Raw genomic sequence first — 18,684 nt, 5'->3', positions numbered from 1 at the left:
TATTTAATGACAGTGGATGTTGAGAGTCAAAAAGTAAAAACTGTATAATTGTGAAAACAGAAACGGTCAATATCATGTCTAAATATCCTTTAATCAAACTCTAATAAGTTCTTAAGCAGCATTTTTCTCTATCTGTAAATTTCAATTATCAATGGAAAAAAATTTCATCAGTTTGTATATGGTGAAATTGACATTTACCTAAAAATCGAATTCTCCCAAGCCTAGTTGTGACTTTAATTCGCTTTTGGCCCAGTAACAGTTTGCAAGAGTGTCTGTCAGCAAGAATGTAAATACATTTGTAGTAATCAAAATCTGAAACTAATTTACTTATCATAGAAATGTTCAGTCATTTTGAGCACAAAAAAAAGTTATATAAGTTAGTTTTGTTAGTGTCTAAAAAAAGTTAGTGTCTAAAAAAAGTCTTTGGATACAGCTACTAAAGAGTCCAAATAAATTTGGCAAGTAATCCACAAGATAGTTTGATCTTACTTTGATATGTCATCATCTGTTATAAAAGTGTTCAGAAGCTCTTTGTGTGTAACAATTTGTAGGAGCCTTTGAATAATATGTGTACTTTCCATACTTTTCAATACATTATCAGACCTTATAGAGACATAGTTTGATTTAACAATATTTTGACAAACTAGTATTTGTCCCCAACTTGTAAAGTTGATCTACTCACTGCTACTGCTTTTAGATAGGTTATCTGGATGGACCTCAAATTATGTTAAGAGTCTACTCCTCCCCTTGTCAGCTGCTTCTGTTTCAATTTAGCTGGTAACAGTCAACACCTTGTTACAGATAGTGGGGGAGAGAACATGCAGGGGAGCTTCCCCCTCCCAGCAGTACATGAGATATGAAGTGCAACTATGGATAAAATTTTATTTAGTAATTATCTTACTGGGGGTGAGGGAAGGATTTTCTAATTTCAGTGACAGTCAGTGACCTGTAACATTAGGTATAAAATTTTTAGGTCAAAATGTGACTAAAGTCAGTCACCCTTTAAAATGATCACAAATAGCATGCAGCCAACTTCAACCCTGAATATCAACTGTCAAATGTAAATTGGACAGAACAAAATCTTTAATTGATTACTTTAAAAAATGACTTTAGTCTCAGCTAAAATTAAGTGTGATAAGTGACATTGGAGGCTGTCTTAAGCTAGATCCACAGAGATTTTGGTACTTAATTGCCACTTTATATGCCTACATTCAACTCTTGCTCTGCTGCTGCCTAAATTCCTGCTGGTGGGCACATGCAAAGCTGACCATGTTCAGATGCTCAGCACCTATTTCATGCCTAAGCCCCAGTGGGATTCATAAACTAGACTTTCATCTATCTTGCCTGCAGGTTCCAATTTGGTAGGCATTCTCAGGGGTCACTTAAGAGAGCATGTCTACTGGAATGGACCCTAGAAAAACACCAGCTGAAAGGGAGGTGGAATACTTTGTCACTGGAGCAGAGACCTGAGTCTCCCAGGATAGTATGCTAACCCCTAGGCTATAGTATTGTTCTCTCTAGGTTGATGATTAAGTAAGTGACAAAGTAAAACAGCTTCAGCAGGAGAGATTGAGGTGCTCATCCCAGAATACCCTGTTAGCCTAACGGTTCAGGTACTGACCTGAGAGGTAGACAACCTGTGTTCAAGTCCCTGTTCTTAATCAGGCAAAGTGGACATCTGAACCTCTCTCTCCCCCACATTCTGGCAGAGTACGCTAACTACTTGGCTACTGAGGTTAAGGGCAGTACCCTTCTCCACAGTTTTACTTGAAAAAGGGCTGAGCTGATTTAGGGGTCTAATTAGGAAATGATTCATAGTGGTGGAAACAGGCACCTAATTCCCTTTGAGGGGGTGAGGCTTAGGCAAAACCTCTCTTTGGCATTATCTACTGGTTATTTTAGGCAGCTTCCTGCTCAGCCTATGGTGGCTTCTGTGAATCCCTTTTTTAGGCACCTAACCATCATGCATGGTGCAGAGAGCATGGGAGCCTGACTTGGGGCTAAGGTGTCCTTTGGGTGTCAGAGCACCTAAATGTAGACATTACAAGGCTGACCCTACATCCTTTATGGATCAAGCCCTTCATCTTTAAGAACAAAAAGATGTGGCTATTAAAGGAGGAGGGTAAGGTGGAAAGTACTATCAAAATAAACTACATCAGGTCTTTGTCATAGGCCATCTGGTAATGGTCTGTTCTCTGTGAGGGGAAAATTCCCTCGTCGTTGTCAGAACTAGAGATTCTCACCTAGTGTTAGCTGGGGTAGCTACTTAAGCTTCTGTAGAGCTATGCCAATTTACACTAACTAAATGTCTGACTTTATGGACTTCAGGTTGAGATTTTTTATTCAGGAACCTAAATAGGTGGCTGGTTATTCAGAAGTGCTGCACAGCTTCTACTGAAGTTAAGAGGAGCTGCTGGGTGCACAGAACTTTAGGAAAAACAGGCCACTTATTTATTGGCCTAAATATGGACTTCAGCTTAAAATTTCCTAGTGAGACCTCCTGAGGCCAATTCTCAGCTGGGGTAAATTGGTGTAGCTCTACTGAAGCAAATGTATCTACAACCAGCTGAGAATGTCCCTTAATTATCACTTTCCACTTACTGTTAATGTCTTGTGCCTACAACAAACAACCTGTGCAGAAAATTTTCTTGTGAACTGAAGCTTTAGTGGAAATAAAGATCTTAGCTGAGTTTTTGAGATGTTAAGCAGAATTGCATCTACTAATTCAGCTGCCTCTAAAGAAGTGCAATATTGCATTAATAGTCAGAAGGTAGTCCTACGGGCCACCAAGGATCACAGTAGTGGAAGGAATAACTATTCCATTCTTGTCTCTCAGCTACTAATTGAAAACCTGAATTTTCTAAATACAAGTAAGTGGCAGTGTATTGCTCCACCTGTCAAGGCTTTCAGGGTAACAGTTTTTTAAAAGTGCAACTATTAAACTAGTCTTATCCTGTGGCTTCTTCCCCATCCCTTTTAACAACCACATTTGTTAGAATACCATATTCTTGAAGTGTTTGTTTAACAAGCTATTGTTAAACACCTAAGAATTTGTTCAGTAGAAATAAAAAGTGTGGATAGGAAGCAAGGGTATAGGGTACTTAATTGACTACATGCTTAATGAATGTCACCCTTTGAACTTCTGATGGCCTAGGTGAGAGATTTATTCTGCACTTTATCCAAAACAGCAGAAATTTCATCCCTACAGCAGAATCACTTTCATTGAAATTTAAGGTTGTTTAACTACCTGTGTAGGCCAAGCAAAAATTGTCAAAGGATCAAAAATTAGGAGACTACCAGTGAGTGGTTGATGTTTTAAATGGCAGAAGCTAGTTACTGTGTGCAAATGAAACTAAAGTATACTTGCAGCAGTAAGTCCCAACCACCTTGGTCCCCTCACAGCTAGTAGTGTACAAATGAACTAAACTGACATTAGTATATTTACCATTACACATAACTGAGTAAAATTAACTTTTTTCTTTTTAGTCAGGTACTGGAGATAATGACGACAGTAAGAGAGGAAGATCCACTTGAACTGGCCAACACTCTTTACAACAATACTATTAAAGTCTTCTTTTCAGATATGTAATGCTATGTTTCTTACCTTTATTTTGTATGCAAAGCCTGTTAACCTTACTATAAAACTTAAAATATAATAGTACTTTTGTTGTTGCAGAAGTGGGTTTTTGGTTTGTTTTTTTGAGGTATGACAAGATTAAAGCCGTCTTTGTAAACCTCAAATACTGAACATCTAAAGCAAGGATTCTTGCAACAAATTTTTGGTGGCCTGAGAGTGTAGCTACCTGATCATTTTTCTTAAAATATTTAACTTTAGGAAAAACAAAGACATATCCATATCCAAATCACTGTAATTTATTTATGTAGGGTTTTTTGCAAACTCAATAAAAAAATACAATTGTCTCTCTTCTTTATTGGACCTAAACAGAATAGAAACAAAGTACTTTGCGTGGTTGGTTGGGGTTTTTTTGGGGGGGAGGAGAGGGTGCACTGTTTGGGGATTTTTTTTAAAAGATTTGCTAGCTTGTTTCTGTGAAAAGTGATATTTGAATGTTTTTCACTTTTCACAGCAGCAGGCTTGTTAGCTAGCTGGGAGACACTGAAAAGTGATATACCTCTACCCTGATATAACACTGTCCTTGGGAGCCAAAAAATCTAACCATGTTATATTGAACTTGCTTTGATCCACCAGAGAGCGCAGCTACTTCTTCCCTGCCTGCAGAGCACTGCTTTACCACATTATAGCCAAATGTGTTATATCAGGGTAGAGGTGTATTAATATATAAATATCACTTTTCACAACAGGCCATAATGGGGGCCAGGAGTGATGTGGGGGGAACCTAGGTCTGGAGCCCAAAGCCCCATTTCCAGGGCATGGAACCCACTGCTGCAAGGCTGGAGCTGCTGCCTGCCACCTAAAGCCTACTTCTCCAGTTTGTGGTACCCAAGGGGGTAGGGGCTACTGCTTTGCCCCCCATCACTGCGCAGGAGGCTTCAGCCACACAAAAAGCCCCTGGTGGCAGCATGCAGCCCCGATGGCTGCTGACCTAATGCCTCAACAAATAGGGTCTCCTTTTTGTACAGTCAGTTTTGCAGCTCTACTTCCCTCACAGCATTCTAGGATCAATTTTAAGGGTAGTCTGTAGCAGCTCGTTTATTGATTCATCTTATCAAGTACTCTGACTTTGTATCAGATTAAAATAAAAAGCAAAATTCTTATTTTGCATGGTACTGTCTCATAATATTAATGAAGTTCAGTTGTCCACCATACATCTTGGTTCTGAGAGTTTTCCAGAAAACACAGCAATTTCATTCTTATAATCCACAAATACTTAAGTTTTCTACAAACCTGAACTTTATTTTGAGATAGCTATAAAACTTTTGAGCTATAATGTTCTGCTGATGTTATTTTTAAATTTATAGGTAGACCAGTTCCTGTTCAAAACTTTTCATCTCTAATTGTCTTCTAGGCATACTGAAGGTCTCATTTCTCCAACAGGTTAACTCTCACTCAAAAATCCTTGTTCTAGAATTATTAGTATGCTTTGGCACAGCAAATGGATTACATGTGTCACTATGTCAATTAAGTGTTTATCCAACTTTGTCTTAAAAACATGTGAAAACATTTTATTCCATGTACAATAATGTACACAAGTTTAAGGTAGTCATGAAAGAGACCAGAAATAATTAGTGGTATATTTACAGTAGCACACCAGAGTAAATGACAACCATTCACAGACAACACTTAGATACCATTGTTGTGCTTAAGTATACAATGATGAAGTGAAACTTTTATTCTGCTGCTGAACTCTTTTTTAAACAAATACCTCAGCGATTTTAGTCACCCAGGGAGTCAGAATCAACATTAAGAGTCTCATTGTGGTGTTCTGCCACACAGTCATCATCATCATCACTGTCGGTACTGTCATTATCTTCATTTATTTCATGTGCAGCTTCTTCTGCAACTTCTACAGGATTTTCATTAGGTGCAACAAACCCATTGTTAGAGATATTGGCATTTTCCTTTTCTTCAATATATACTTTTTGATGGCACATTGGACAAGTGTCTTGAATATAGAGCCATTTCCGAAGGCAAAGTGCATGAAAGTAATGATTGCATGGAGTAATACGAGCAGATGCAGTAAACTCATGGTAGCAGATTGCACATACATCATCTATTTCATGTAACCGACTTCCTTTTACTTCAGGAAGTGAGTTTATTTTTTTAACAGCTGTCCTGCGATTTATAAAAGTTTTCCAGCCATTCTTTGCTTGCAAGTAGATGTTGAAATAAGCATGTAGACACATCATACAAGCCCGAATCTTACTTCCTGATTCAAATACCATAGTATAAGCTCCATTTCCAAACATGATTACACCAAATATAAACTCAATAATATTGCCTGTTGAACGAACATAGTAGACATAATCATCGAGCTTTTCCCATAGGACATTATAGTAGCCATCAATCATGAATAGTACATAAACAGTGATAGAAACAATTACTTTTAGGCAAAGTTCCACACAGAATGCTGTAACTGCAAAAAGCCATGTATTTAATGCATAGTGGTGCCAAAGGATATAACTGAGCAGAACTGGAAGAATAAAAAGGCAAGCTGAAACAAGTAGTACAGGGAAGTGTCTGCGAAATGACGACACATGGGAGGCACTGAGAGACATTAGTACAGGGTCTGTCATTCCATGGATAAAATGCAGGACTGCAGTTAACAAAAGGCACATGTTTCGACTTAGGCGAACTAGTCTCTCTTCTGGCTTTAGACCACTTAAGCCAGTCTGCAGAGCCAAAATAAAAAATAAAACAGGTGCTACAAAACCAAGCCTCTTGTCATCTTCATCAGTTGATCCAATAAAAGCCAAAATACCCAGTCCCAAATAATGGGCAATTGAAGAAATTACAGCACTCATGCCTAAGACAGTTAAAGTAGAATCACACCCACTTATTATAAGACTGCAAACTAGTTCCCAACAATTTTCCCAAGAAATCAAGTAGAACTTCTCTTCTGTATTAGTTTCTGCCATCTTGACAAAATAAGTTAACACAACTGCTTGTGCTGTAAGTCTTGTTAGCCAGAACACACGCAGTACAGCTGGAAAACGAATCCTTTTCCATGTATCTTCCATCAATAGCTGTAACCCATAAATGCGATACATATGCCTTAAAAGGAGATAAACGTATCGTGTGGAATAATAGAACCATTTAATTTTCATAACTAAATTGATTGTGGTATATAATGTCAGAATTAGGCCTGAAATAAAAACTAAAATCTGTCTGACATTTAAAGGTAATTCAATGATCAAGCCTATTACAGGAATCAGTATATCCAGTATGATCAGTTGGGAGTATATGGACTGCACGTTTAACAATGTAACATATCCAATCCCAAAGGTAAGCTGAAGGACAGAAAGTGCCATCCATAGTGAGGGTCCTTTATGAGGGAGGAACTGAATTCCAAAAGCTGCTGTGTAGTAGGCACTGTAGAAGTTTATGTGCAAAGAAGCATAATAATTCACCAACACTGAGGTTGCAGCTAGCAGAAATGCCGAGCTGATCATATAAAACTTGAAAAGTGCTCGCTGTTGCAAGACCAGAACAACACTGGATACAAAGACCCCTAAAAAACAGAACAAAATCATTTAGTTTTCAGCAGAAATTAGACACATATTTTACCTATTAACTCTCATGATACACAGTTCAGAGTTTTTAGCTTCAACGCTTTTATTTACCTTTAAACTTTTCTATAAAAAAGATTTGTGAATAGCGCTTACTGTTTAAACTTCAGTTTTTCTGTGCAAGAGGCACCAGGGTACATGACTACTTAACTTGCCTTTAATACACACAAAAAGTGAGCATACCAGACCAATTAAGCAAAAACAGTAAGACACCACCACAACTGTCCATCTTTTTTGCAATTTCAATATGAAGACTCAACTACTTTCCCCATCTCGGTAGAGTGGGATCCTTCCAGATCAGTGCTGAGGCACAATGCAGGGAGATTCATAGATCTGAAGACCTGAAGGGACATTAGTTCATGTAGTCTGACTTTCTCTATATCACACACCACTAAATTTCCACTCCACTACAGCCGTATTGAGCCAAATAACTTATTTTTGACTAAAGCACTGAATTGCCAATGCCTGAACTCTTCGAGTACTGTGAATCCATAGAGGACTTTAGTCTCTTGGACAAATTAATCCAGAGCCTTTCAGTAATTTTTTTTTTTAATTATTTTTAAAACTTAGAGAATATAAGTACAGTGTTGCTATCAGGACATATTTTGAAACCTTCAGACATTCTTAAATTGCTGTTGTTTTGAGGTGTTCACTTCAATCATCATTCTAAATGTCAAGCTATTACAACATCCTAAAATCTAGTGTCCAATTCATTTAACTTTTTAGTTTGACAATAGGAAACCAATTATTTTTGCAATATAAGAAGTGTGATATTAAGAGAGAAAACCAAGAATACAACGATGCACATTCGTTTTCATACAGGATATCATATTCCTATCCAGATCTGTAGCAAGTTGCTGAAAACCTAGGGTAAAACCTACAATTTTTTTACATATTTCTAATGGCTATATTTGACTCAAATGACAAAACAATTTGCTCCAATTTGCTTGAGGTAGCATCTTTCAACCTTTTGAGGTTGATGACCACTTATTTAAAGTCAAATTTTGCAGTCTAATGTTTTTACTCTTATAGTAAATGTATTAACAATGATAAACATATTTTTGTGTGTGTTGCGAGATTGGTAGGGAATACTTGATTTGAAGGGTAAGGGTCTGCAGGGAATAGAGGAGCAAGATTCTTTGTTTTAGACTGTGACCCCCCACCTCCCCAACCCATTTCCTTTCATGACCCTGCTGGGGGTTACAACCCACTGCCTGAGCAACACTGGTCTAGAGAAACCAAAAACATACTGACTGCCCTTACAATCTCAGAAATTAGACCTAACTGGGAAACAGAATGGATACTAATCACTGTAGGCCATTCCCCATAGCACATTTTAAAGTTTGTTTTCTCAGTTTAGATAGATTTAGTTTTCCTTCATTATGGAGGGAATTTTAGGATTCAGTTCCACAGCTTAGTAGAGTGTTAGGAAGTTTTCAGATAAAATGTTTATTAATTTCATCTTGTAACTCCTACATATACATCCTTGTACTACCCTAAATAATTTGACATAATTTGATATTTATACTATTCAGATATTTTTGAATTGTTATGCCTCATCCTGTCATTTAATCTTTTTTTTTTTATAAGTGTACAGATTTACTGATTTTCTTTGAACTCCCTCTAATTTATCTCTCTCTCGTAATAAGGTGTCCAGAACTGAACAAAGTCATACAGAGAGGAACTACCACCTCGTTTTGTAACATGATGCTTTTGTACATGCATCACAAAATTATATTGGTCTTTGCCTGCCATATCACAGTGCAAACTCATACCGAACTGGTTGTCCATCAATTTCAGGTCTCAGCATATCTGTCTGCCACCTTTTCCCCTCATCTAGAATTTGTGATTTCTTTTGCCCCAGATTTAAAAGCTTGCATTTTTTTCCATGTTTAATCTAGTGTTTTTCTTGGGCCATGTTTCTAATGTCTATAACATACTTGTATTATCTCTGTCCTTCCAATGCCTCCTTCTTTAGTATCATCTATGAATTTCATTAGTGTGTCATTTATCACTTCAACCACCACCTCCAAGTCATTAATGAAAATGTTATATACAATGGGATATCTCACTAGTCTCTGTGATACCTCACTAGTCCATGGCCCTTCTGTCCATGCGACAGTCTTCACATCCTCACCAGTTTGGATAAATTTTGACTAATATTGTGAGTTGCTAGCAACTTCATTTGGAAAATCCAAATATATCATACCTGGTTCGTGTGTTTTATATAAGGACAGAACCCAGTTGCTTTCTGAAAATAATATTTTAAATTGATTATTGCACAATGCTCTAAATCCTCTGAGAACAAAGACTTACAAATAGTAAAAAAAACAATTATCTCAACATTAGGATGACATTACTAATAGTGTCATTTGTATCTTCCCTTATACTGTTATTAATACCTCTAATTCCCTTGTTTCTATTCTCAACTGCACTCCCTGCAATTTGTCAATATCTTTCTGGTAATGTGGTACCCAGAATTCAACAGAGTATTCAAACTTCAGTAATATAAGAGCTATACTAGAAGGAACTATTACTTCTCCACATACAATTTATTTTCTAACTCTTTAAGCAGCCACTGAACTGTCTTTCCACCCCCAACTCTGTCAACCTTAAGCTCAATCTGCACTTAGAAAGCAACATCTCCAGTGAACCTGTGAAATCAGCACACTCCAAAGAGGAGATACTGCTTTCTGAAGTGACAATTTAATACATTAGACACACATGACCCCAGAAGTGATTTTAATGCTTAAAGAAAACTGGGAGCCAAAGGAGATGGTGAAAGGAGAGTGTGTAACTAGGGCCATAAAGTGAAAGGTTAAGCAAAAAGGTTAGAAAAAGATTGCAAATAGTTTTAGGACTCCATTCTGCCCTGACTTCCTATTCACCTAATTCCAGTCGAAGCCAATGTGGTTACTTACATAGGAAGTAAATCAGGGCAGAACTGAATACAAAAATTTAAATGGAAGCAACAGGATTCCATAATGTACCATAATTGTACAGCAGGGGTCGGAAACCTTTCAGAAGTGGTATGCCGAGTCTTCATTTATTCACTCTAATTAAGGTTTCGCGTGCCAGTAATACCTTCTAAGAACATTAAAACGTCTCTTTCTACAAGTCTATAATATATAACTAAACTATTGTTGTATGTAAAGTAAATACAGTTTTTAAAATGTTAAGAAGCTTCAGTTAAAATTAAATTAAAATGCAGAGCCTCCCGGACCAGTGGCCAGGACCTGGGCAGTGTGAGTGCCACTGAAAATCAGCTCACGTGCCACCTTCAGCACCCGTGCCATAGGTTGCCTACCCCTATTGTACAGTATTCCATTCATTCTTCTCAAAACAAGGTATACTATCTGAAATAGTGTTTCAAAACTATTCAACAGCACTCTCCAAAAGTATCAATGAAATTTCATTGGAACACACAACCTTTCCTGCGATCCATAGGATAAATACCCTAACTTAGCTATTTTTTAAAAAGTCAACTAGTTAAAAGTAGAATCAGTCCAGACAATCACTGCCTACATGTTGGAGTTTTACCAACAAAATTCTTCCATTATTTCAATATGGCATAATCTATGGTATTTCAGAGTCAAATAATATTTCTGTTTATGCTGATCTCAGTAACACATCTGTCAGCTGCAAAATGAACAGACTTCAAGTATTCAGAATATAGCTAGTTGACAAAATACTGTCTCAAGTATGTCTTAATAAAGCTGTTTCTGACTGCGAATGTAGACTTAACCGCTCTCTTTTCTTACCTGAGGGGTAGGGAAGAGAAAAAAATATAAGGAGAAACAATCACTTCATTACTGATCAATATGAAAGATATGAAGGACCTTAAGGAGGTTCTCCAATTAAAAGTGGTCAACATCACTTTTGGATAGGAAATGTGTTTATATCAGTGCAGGATTGTTCCTACAGTATATCAAGTGCTGCAGTCAGTTTAATTTTTAAGTGCCTCAAGCAATGAAACTTTCAAAACTTTCCATGGAGAGAAAAAAAAAACAAAAACCAAAAACAACAAAAAAAAATGATTACCCTCTCCTTCTCCAAAAATCTATCATACAGACACCATTCTGAAGACTGCCTTAATCATACCATTACACACTTAACAGAGATCATCCAATAACAAACACACCAAGTCTCATTTATGTGAGATTAATTTCAAAGCTCTTTCTAAAGCATCTGCCTCATATGATACAGGACTTTGAAAGGTGTTTCAATGAGACATTTAGAAGTATCACTTTAAAAAAAATAATTAATTTATCAGTTTGAGGTAGTACCCACACCAGCTCAGGGAACAGAGGGAGTAAGTCAGGGCCTTCCAGTCCCGCAAGACAAAGAGAGATCTTTCTAAAGAACAGGGACCATTTATCCCCCTCCCTTTCTCCCCACATACAGAAAAGCAGCAACAAGAAGGGCTCCTTCTCCAAAACCACCAACACCAGCTGCAACTGGTGGGCAAGTGGTGGTGCACAGTGGGCAAGTGAAGGCTTTCTAGCCTGCATACTACAATCCAAAGAACCCACCTAGGTACTGAGCCATGTAGCCTACCCAATTCTTCACATGAGCAGCAGCAGCCAGGATAGGGCTTTGCAGCCTCTGGACAGCATCATTTACTCAACTCTGAAAAGACTGGTATTTGTAAAAAATTTCTATTTTATCACTAAAATTTACACTCTCCCCTTTTATCTGCTGTACTGCTATTGGTTGCCTTTTATCTCTCTTCCACCCCTTTAACACCACAATTCCTCAGCTACTCAACCTCATTCTCCTTCTCATTGTATTTTGTGTTCCTTTTCCCCACTTTCTGCCTCTCTCCTGTCTTTTGGGATCGCAAACTCTATACAGGTGGGAACTGCATTTGTACCATGCTTAGGACAATAGTAGCCCAGTCCTGTTTATGAGACACAGGGACACTACTGTAATATAAATATATTATAGCGCCTAACCATCACACTGAGGAAAACAATGAAAAATTACCCAATATCAACCATGACTCCTGTAGAATTTCACTCTTAGAGGGTTACCCTCCCATCTGGGGATTCTTTTTCATGCACTTTATAAACTATAAGATTGAAAAAACTATTTAGTCTAAAGAAGAGAAGACTGAGGGGAGACATAACAGTTTTCAAGTACATAAAAGGTTGTTATAAGGATGAGGGTGAAAAATTGTTCCAGTTAACCTCTGAAGATAGGAAAAATAGTAATAGGCTTAAATTGCAGCAAGGGAGGTTTAGGTTTGACATTAGGAAAAATTTCCTGTCAGGGTGGTTAAGCCCTGGAATAAATTTCCTAGGGAAGCTGTGGAATCAATGTCAGTGAAGGTTTTTAAGAGCAGGTTAGGAACACCTGTCAGGAATAGTCTAGTTATGTAGTCCTGCCTTGAGTGCAGGGGACTGCACTAGATGACCTCTTGAGGTCCCTTCCAGTCCCACACTTCTATGATTCTATTACACTCAAAAGATTTTGCAGTATGTTTCAACAAAGCATATTACACTTCTGACTGTGTTTTTTTGGGTTTTTTTTTTTTTTTTTTTGGTGTATAGGTGTAAGGACACCAAGCAAAGGACTGTGGAAAATCTCCAGACTACACAGAACATTACACAATGTCAAATGTGGAGAAAAAGAAAAACTCAAAAGAGAAATAGACAGTAATGCAAAATGGTCACATGGCAGAAGACCCATTACCACTGTGTAATCTATTTTAGAGACACTGAAGGTATTAGCTTCAGCATCACTAGGAGGCCTTGTTAGCCAGATAAAGTTACAATCATGATTCCTAACACTTATATGGAATTTTAAAATTTTCTAAGGTTCTCAAATTATTACTGAAGGGCAAAAATCTCTCATTTGAGGGCAGGTTAGAAGCCACAGTGCAGAAAGCCAGATAATGAGGAAAGAGAAGAGCGCCCTTCAGTTTAATTCAGTTAGGAAATATGTAGCAGAAGGGATGAGCCCTCAACCTGCTGATGTTAGGAGGGAGAGATGCTGAAGCAGAAGGAAGAAAAGGGTGAGTGGAGAATAAAAAAAAGAGTGAAGCACTATGAGCTCAATGAAGTGAGACCAGCAGCAGGAGAGGAGGGAAGTGCAGACATCTCTGCTCAGTGCAGGTAAAAAGGAGCGCGTAGGGAAACAGAACAGAAACTAGAAACTGAAGAACTCAAGATCAGCTAGTAGTGAGACAGAAAGGAGAAGAAATGGGGAGGCAGGAGGCGCTCAGAGCAAGGGGCCCTAGATATACAGGGGTTAGGGGGAGACAGGAGGCAGCAGGGAAGAAGCGTGAGACACCGAGAAGAGTTATGGGGAGAGCAGCAGACACAAGGAGACAGGGGCAGGAGGGTGACTCAGCTGACCCGGGAGTGGGAAGGAAGACAGGCTCCAGCAAGGAGGGTGGCGGATAGCTGGGAAGGGAATGAAAATTGCAGGTATCTCGGGGCCCAGAGGATACCCAGCCCGCCGCGGCAATGCCTCCAGGAGCCGGGGTGGGACAGGAAAGAGGATGTAGAGAGGAAGAGGTCTCTCCCCAGCAGCACCCCCAGGAGCCCAGCGCACGGGGGGGTTCTCTCACCCAGCAGCCGCAGCAGCACGCCCAGGAGCCCGGCGCACAGGGAGCCCCCCGGCAGGGGGTACGAGTTGAAGATGGCGTCGATGAGGAAGAGGCTGGGCACCCGCAGCGCAACTTCCAGCCCGGTTCGGAGCCGCGGGCCCAGCCGCAGCCCCGGCAGCTGCGGGGGGCCAGGGGCCGCCATCCCCCGGGACCCGCCGCCTCGTACCGGTCTCTGGCCCAGGGACCTCGCTATAGTCCTGCTCCCGCCTCCCGGACGGGCCAGGCCCCCTGCAGTACAGCCGCCTCCATGTTCCTTTCGCGCTCGGGCCTCAGCCTGCAGCCGCCCGCCCCGCCCTACGGGAGGCGGGGACACGGCGCCGTCACAATGCGCGGCCCCGCCCCCGGCTTCCACAGAGGCGGGCGGGCGCTGCCGGTGTGTGCGGGAGTGTTCGCGCCAGGAGCCTTGCTTCCCCCGGGTCCCGGTCCCGGTCGCGGTCCCTGCACGGCCGTCCCTCTTCCTGCCGTAACATGAGCCCGGCCCTCACAGTGCGCTGCCGCCCGCACCCGCTTTGCTCTGCACTGTGCCCCACAGCTCCCCTCACACCCCGCTGCCGCCCGCACCCCCTTTGCTCTGCACTGTGCCCCACAGCTCCCCTCACACCCCGCTGCCGCCCGCACCCCCTTTGCTCTGCACTGTGCCCCATAGCTCCCCTCACACCCCGCTGCCGCCCGCACCCCCTTTGCTCTGCACTGTGCCCCATAGCTCCCCTCACACCCCGCTGCCGCCCGCACCCCCTTCGCTCTGCACTGTGCCCCACAGCTCCCCTCACACCCCGCTGCCGCCCGCACCCCCTTCGCTCTGCACTGTGCCCCACAGCTCCCCTCACACCCCGCTGCCGCCCGCACCCCCTTGGCTCTGCACTGTGCCCCATAGCTCCCCTCACAGCCCGCTGCCGCCCGCACCCCCTTGGCTCTGCACTGTGCCCCACAGCTCCCCTCACACCCTGCTGCCGCCCCCACTCCCTTCACTCTGCACTGTGCCCCACAGCCCCCCTCACACTCTACTGCCGCCCCCACCCCCTTCACTCTGCACTGCTGCCCCATAGCTCTCCTCACACTCAATACTGCCCCCACCCCTTCACTCTGCACTTCTGCCCCATAACCCCCCTCTCACACTCGCTGTTGCTCCACCCCCTCAGACACTGCACTGCTGCCCTATAGCCCTCCTCACACCCCACTGCCGCCCCCACCCCCTCACACTGCACTGTGTTCCATAGCCCCCCATCACACCCTGCTGCTGCCCCGCCCCTCCTCACACCCCATGCCACCCCCACCTCTTCACTCTGCCCTGCTGCCCCCATCCCTTTCACACTGCACTGCCACCCCATAGCCCCCCTACTGCTGCCCCCACCCCCTTCAGACTGCACTGCTGCCCAAAGCCCCTCCTCACACCCCACTGCCGCTCTCACCCCCTTCACTCTGCACTTCTGCCCCCATCCCTTTCACACTGCACTGCCACCCCATAGTCCCCCCTACTTCTGCCCCACCCCCTTCACATGCACTACTGCCCAAAGCTCCTCCTCACATTGCACTGCTGCCCCCACCCCCTCACGCTGCAATGTGCTCCATAGCCCCCGTCACACCCCGCTGCTGCCCCACCCCTTCACACTGCACTGCCGCCCCATAGCCCCCCTCACACACTGCACTTCTGCTCTATAGCCCCCCACACCCTACTGCTGCCTCATAGCCCCCCTCACACACCCCACTTCTGCCCCATAGCCCCATTCACACCCCACTGCTGCCCCATAGCCCCCTCACACCCCATGCTGCCCCTGCTCCATTGACACTGCACTGCCACCCCATAGCCCCTCTTCACACCCTACTGCTGCCCCACCCCTTCACACTGCACTGCTGCCCCATAGTCCCCCCTCACATCCTACTGCTGCTCGCACCCCCTCACATATTTTATTGTGCTCCATAGCCCCCTCACACACTGCACTGACGCCTCATAGTTTCCCTCACACCCTTCTACTGCCCCAACCCCATTGACACTGCACTGCTGCCATATAGCCCCCTCACATCCCACTGCCACTGCACCCCCTCATACACTGCACTGCGCTCCCTAGCCCCTCTTCACACCCTACTGCTGCCCCCACCCCCTTCACACTGCGGTGCCGCCCCATAGTCCCCCCTCACACCCTACTCACTGCTCACACACTTCACTGAGCTCCATAGCCCCCCTCACACACTGCACTGCCACCCCATAGCCCCCCTCACACCCTACTGCTGCCCCCACCCCTCACTGAACTGTGCTCCATAGAACCTCTTCACACCGTACTGCTGCCCCCATCCCCTTCACACTGCATTGCCGCCCCATAGTCCCCTCACACCCTACTGCCACCTCACCCTCCTCATACTGCACTGCTGCCCCATAGCCCCCCACACCCTACTGCCATCTCACCCCCTTTACAGTGCACTGCTGCCCCCACCCTCCTCACACACTGCACTGCCCCCCATATTGCCCCTCACACCCTACTGCCACCTCACCCCCTCACCCACTGTACTGCTGCCCCATAATTCCCCATCATACCCTACTGCTGCCCCTTTACACACAACCCACAGCACATTGCCGACCCATAGCCCATCACTGTAATCCCCCTCACACCCTACTGCTGCCCATAGCCTGTCACTGTAATCCCTCTCACACCCTGCTACCACCCATAGTCCATCACTGCAACCCTCTCACACTGCACTGTCGCCACATAGTCCCCTGCAAACCCCATTGCCAATCCATGGCCCCCTATAAGCCCCACTGCTGTCCTATAGCCACCCACATATCCTACTGCTACTCTACCTACTGCTCCTCCTCACACACTTTAAACTCCACTGCTGCCTAATTGCCCCAAAACCTGCTGCAACCCTCATAACACCGACAAACCCCACTGCTGCCCCCTCGCACCTCCTAATGCCCCTCAGACCTCTCAGATGCCACTGCTGCTCCATATCCCCCCTGCAAACCTCACTGCAACGCCCTGTCACACCTACCTACTGCACCCATCACATACCTCAAATCCCCCCTGCCGCCTCTTGCATAATCCCCACAAACCTCATTGCAACATCCCTCTCACACATCTCAAAATCCTGGTACAGCCCCTCTAAAATCTCCACAAACCCAGTTACAGTCTCCCTCACACACACACTTTAAGCCCCTTTTGCAACTCTCTCATATGCCCCCCAAACCTCACCTATACACAAACACACATGTTGAAACCCCACTGCAGTCAAACTTGTGCATCTAAGCCTTGTCTGCACTGTAGAGTTTTGTTGACAAAAGTTATGTTGACACTCAAAAAGCGCTATAATAAAAATTGGTATTGCAAGTTCATGGGCTTCTGGCTTTCTTTCACGGCATTTTTCAACGACCCTTGTTTGCTGTGCACCCTGGCATCTTTGTGCGAAGGGATGGATCCCGCACGGCTCTCCTATGCTCTGATAATTGTCGTTAACACATCACGGATGGCAGTGCAGTTAATCATGAAGTTCCTAACTGAACAAGACTCGCAGTTGCCTGACATGATGTGTGATATGGATAGGAGCAACTTTAGATTTCTTTTGGCCTTCTCAGAACAGCTGAACACAGCGGACGATCGCTTTTGGGCTTAGGAAACAAGTACTGAATAGTGGAATCATACTGCTACGCAGGGTCTGGCATGACAAGCAGTGGCTACAGAACTTTCGGATGTGGAAAGCCACCTTCCTGGAACTGTGTGTGGAGCTTGCCCCAGCACTGCGGCACAAGGACACTAGCATCAGAGCTGCCGTATTGGTAGAGAAGTGTGTGGCAATTGCAGTGTGGAAGCTTGCGACTCCACACTGCTACCGGTTCGTTGCAAATCAGTTTGGAGTAGGGAAGTCAACCATTGGGGCTGCATTAATGCAAGTGTTCAGGACACTTAATCGCATCCTGACACGAACTACCGTGACTCTGGGAAATGTGCATGAAATAGTGGACGGCTTTTGGCACCAGACGACCCTGAAACAGAGTACATCAATAGGATGAGGTATTTCTCCATGGTGTTGCAGGCGCTTCTGGATCACCACGGGCAATTCACTGACATCAATGTGGAGTGGTCCAGGAAGGTGCATGAAGGCCTGTATAGAAAGCTGCAAGCGGGGACTTTCTTTCCAGACCAGAAGATTACAGTAGGGAATGTTGAAATGCCCACAGTGATCGTGGGAAACATAGTGTACCTCTTACAACCATGGCTCATGAAACCTTACACAGGAAAATTGTATAGCAGTAAGAAGCAGTTCAACAACAGGCTGAGTAGGTGCCGGTTGACCATGGAATGTGCCTTTGCCAGATTAAAGGTGTGCTGACAATGTCTTTATGGCAGGTTAGACTTCAATGAGGGTAATATACCCATGGTCATAGTAACGTGTTGTATGTTGCATCATATTTGTGAAGCTAAGGGTGAAAGGTTTGCTCAGGGGTGGAGTGCCGAGGCAGACTGCCTGGCTGCTGATTTTGAGCAGCCAGATACGAGGGCTATCAGAGGGGCCCAGAACAGGGTAATTCAAGGAAGAAATTGTGAACTGTTGGGCCTTACGTTCAAGTAAGCAACTGATTAAACTGCCTGTGTATGTCTTGGTGGTGCCTGCTATCTCAATTTGTAAGACACAAATAAAGATTATTGTTCAAAAATGTTGCTATTATTTCAGAAAAAACAACACACACACACACAGATTTGGTGGGAAATGTGGTACCAGGGAAGAGCAGATTTTCAGAGCTGTGTGTATGTCCAGCTATCATTTTGAAAGTTGTCCGAGGGGGTGGAGTGAACAGGAAACTGAGAACTTCCAGAAAGCAGAAAGGAATGTGCAGGTAGAGTTGGGGTGGGGGTGGGGGGCATGGAAAAGAG

At 43.5% G+C, this 18,684-nt stretch overlaps 2 protein-coding genes across 9 annotated transcripts in view; one reads left to right on the top strand and one right to left on the bottom strand.

Annotated features, from left to right (window-relative positions):
* The window catches only part of TATDN1 (TatD DNase domain containing 1), a 30,080-nt gene extending 25,343 nt beyond the window's left edge, over positions 1-4,737 (top strand). For all 7 annotated transcript variants that reach the window (XM_032803491.2, XM_075063234.1, XM_032803486.2 and 4 more), the window contains one exon: positions 3,487-4,737. In XM_032803491.2, coding sequence (XP_032659382.1) covers positions 3,487-3,589 — 103 coding nt within the window. In that variant the 3' untranslated portion in view covers positions 3,590-4,737. The remainder of the gene's footprint in view (positions 1-3,486) is intronic.
* Positions 4,738-5,118: 381 nt separating this feature from the next.
* RNF139 (ring finger protein 139) lies at positions 5,119-14,127 on the bottom strand. 2 transcript variants are annotated; one of them, XM_032803485.2, is made up of 2 exons: positions 13,784-14,127; positions 5,119-7,151 (listed from the first exon to the last, which is right to left on the bottom strand). In XM_032803485.2, exons 1-2 carry the CDS (start codon positions 13,962-13,964, stop codon positions 5,356-5,358), a joined length of 1,977 nt encoding a protein of 658 aa, XP_032659376.1. In that variant the 5' UTR covers positions 13,965-14,127; the 3' UTR covers positions 5,119-5,355. The 2 variants fall into 2 exon arrangements, with proteins under 2 accessions (XP_032659376.1, XP_074919334.1); XM_075063233.1 differs by lacking the exon at positions 13,784-14,127 and adding an exon at positions 11,742-12,136.
* Between the last annotated feature and the right edge of the window lie 4,557 nt (positions 14,128-18,684).

This window comes from Chelonoidis abingdonii, chromosome 2 (genome assembly GCF_003597395.2).
Source record: "Chelonoidis abingdonii isolate Lonesome George chromosome 2, CheloAbing_2.0, whole genome shotgun sequence".
Taxonomy (NCBI): Eukaryota; Metazoa; Chordata; order Testudines; family Testudinidae; genus Chelonoidis; species Chelonoidis abingdonii.
Note: the sequence above shows the minus strand (reverse complement) of the source record. Positions and strands in the feature narration are given on the sequence as shown.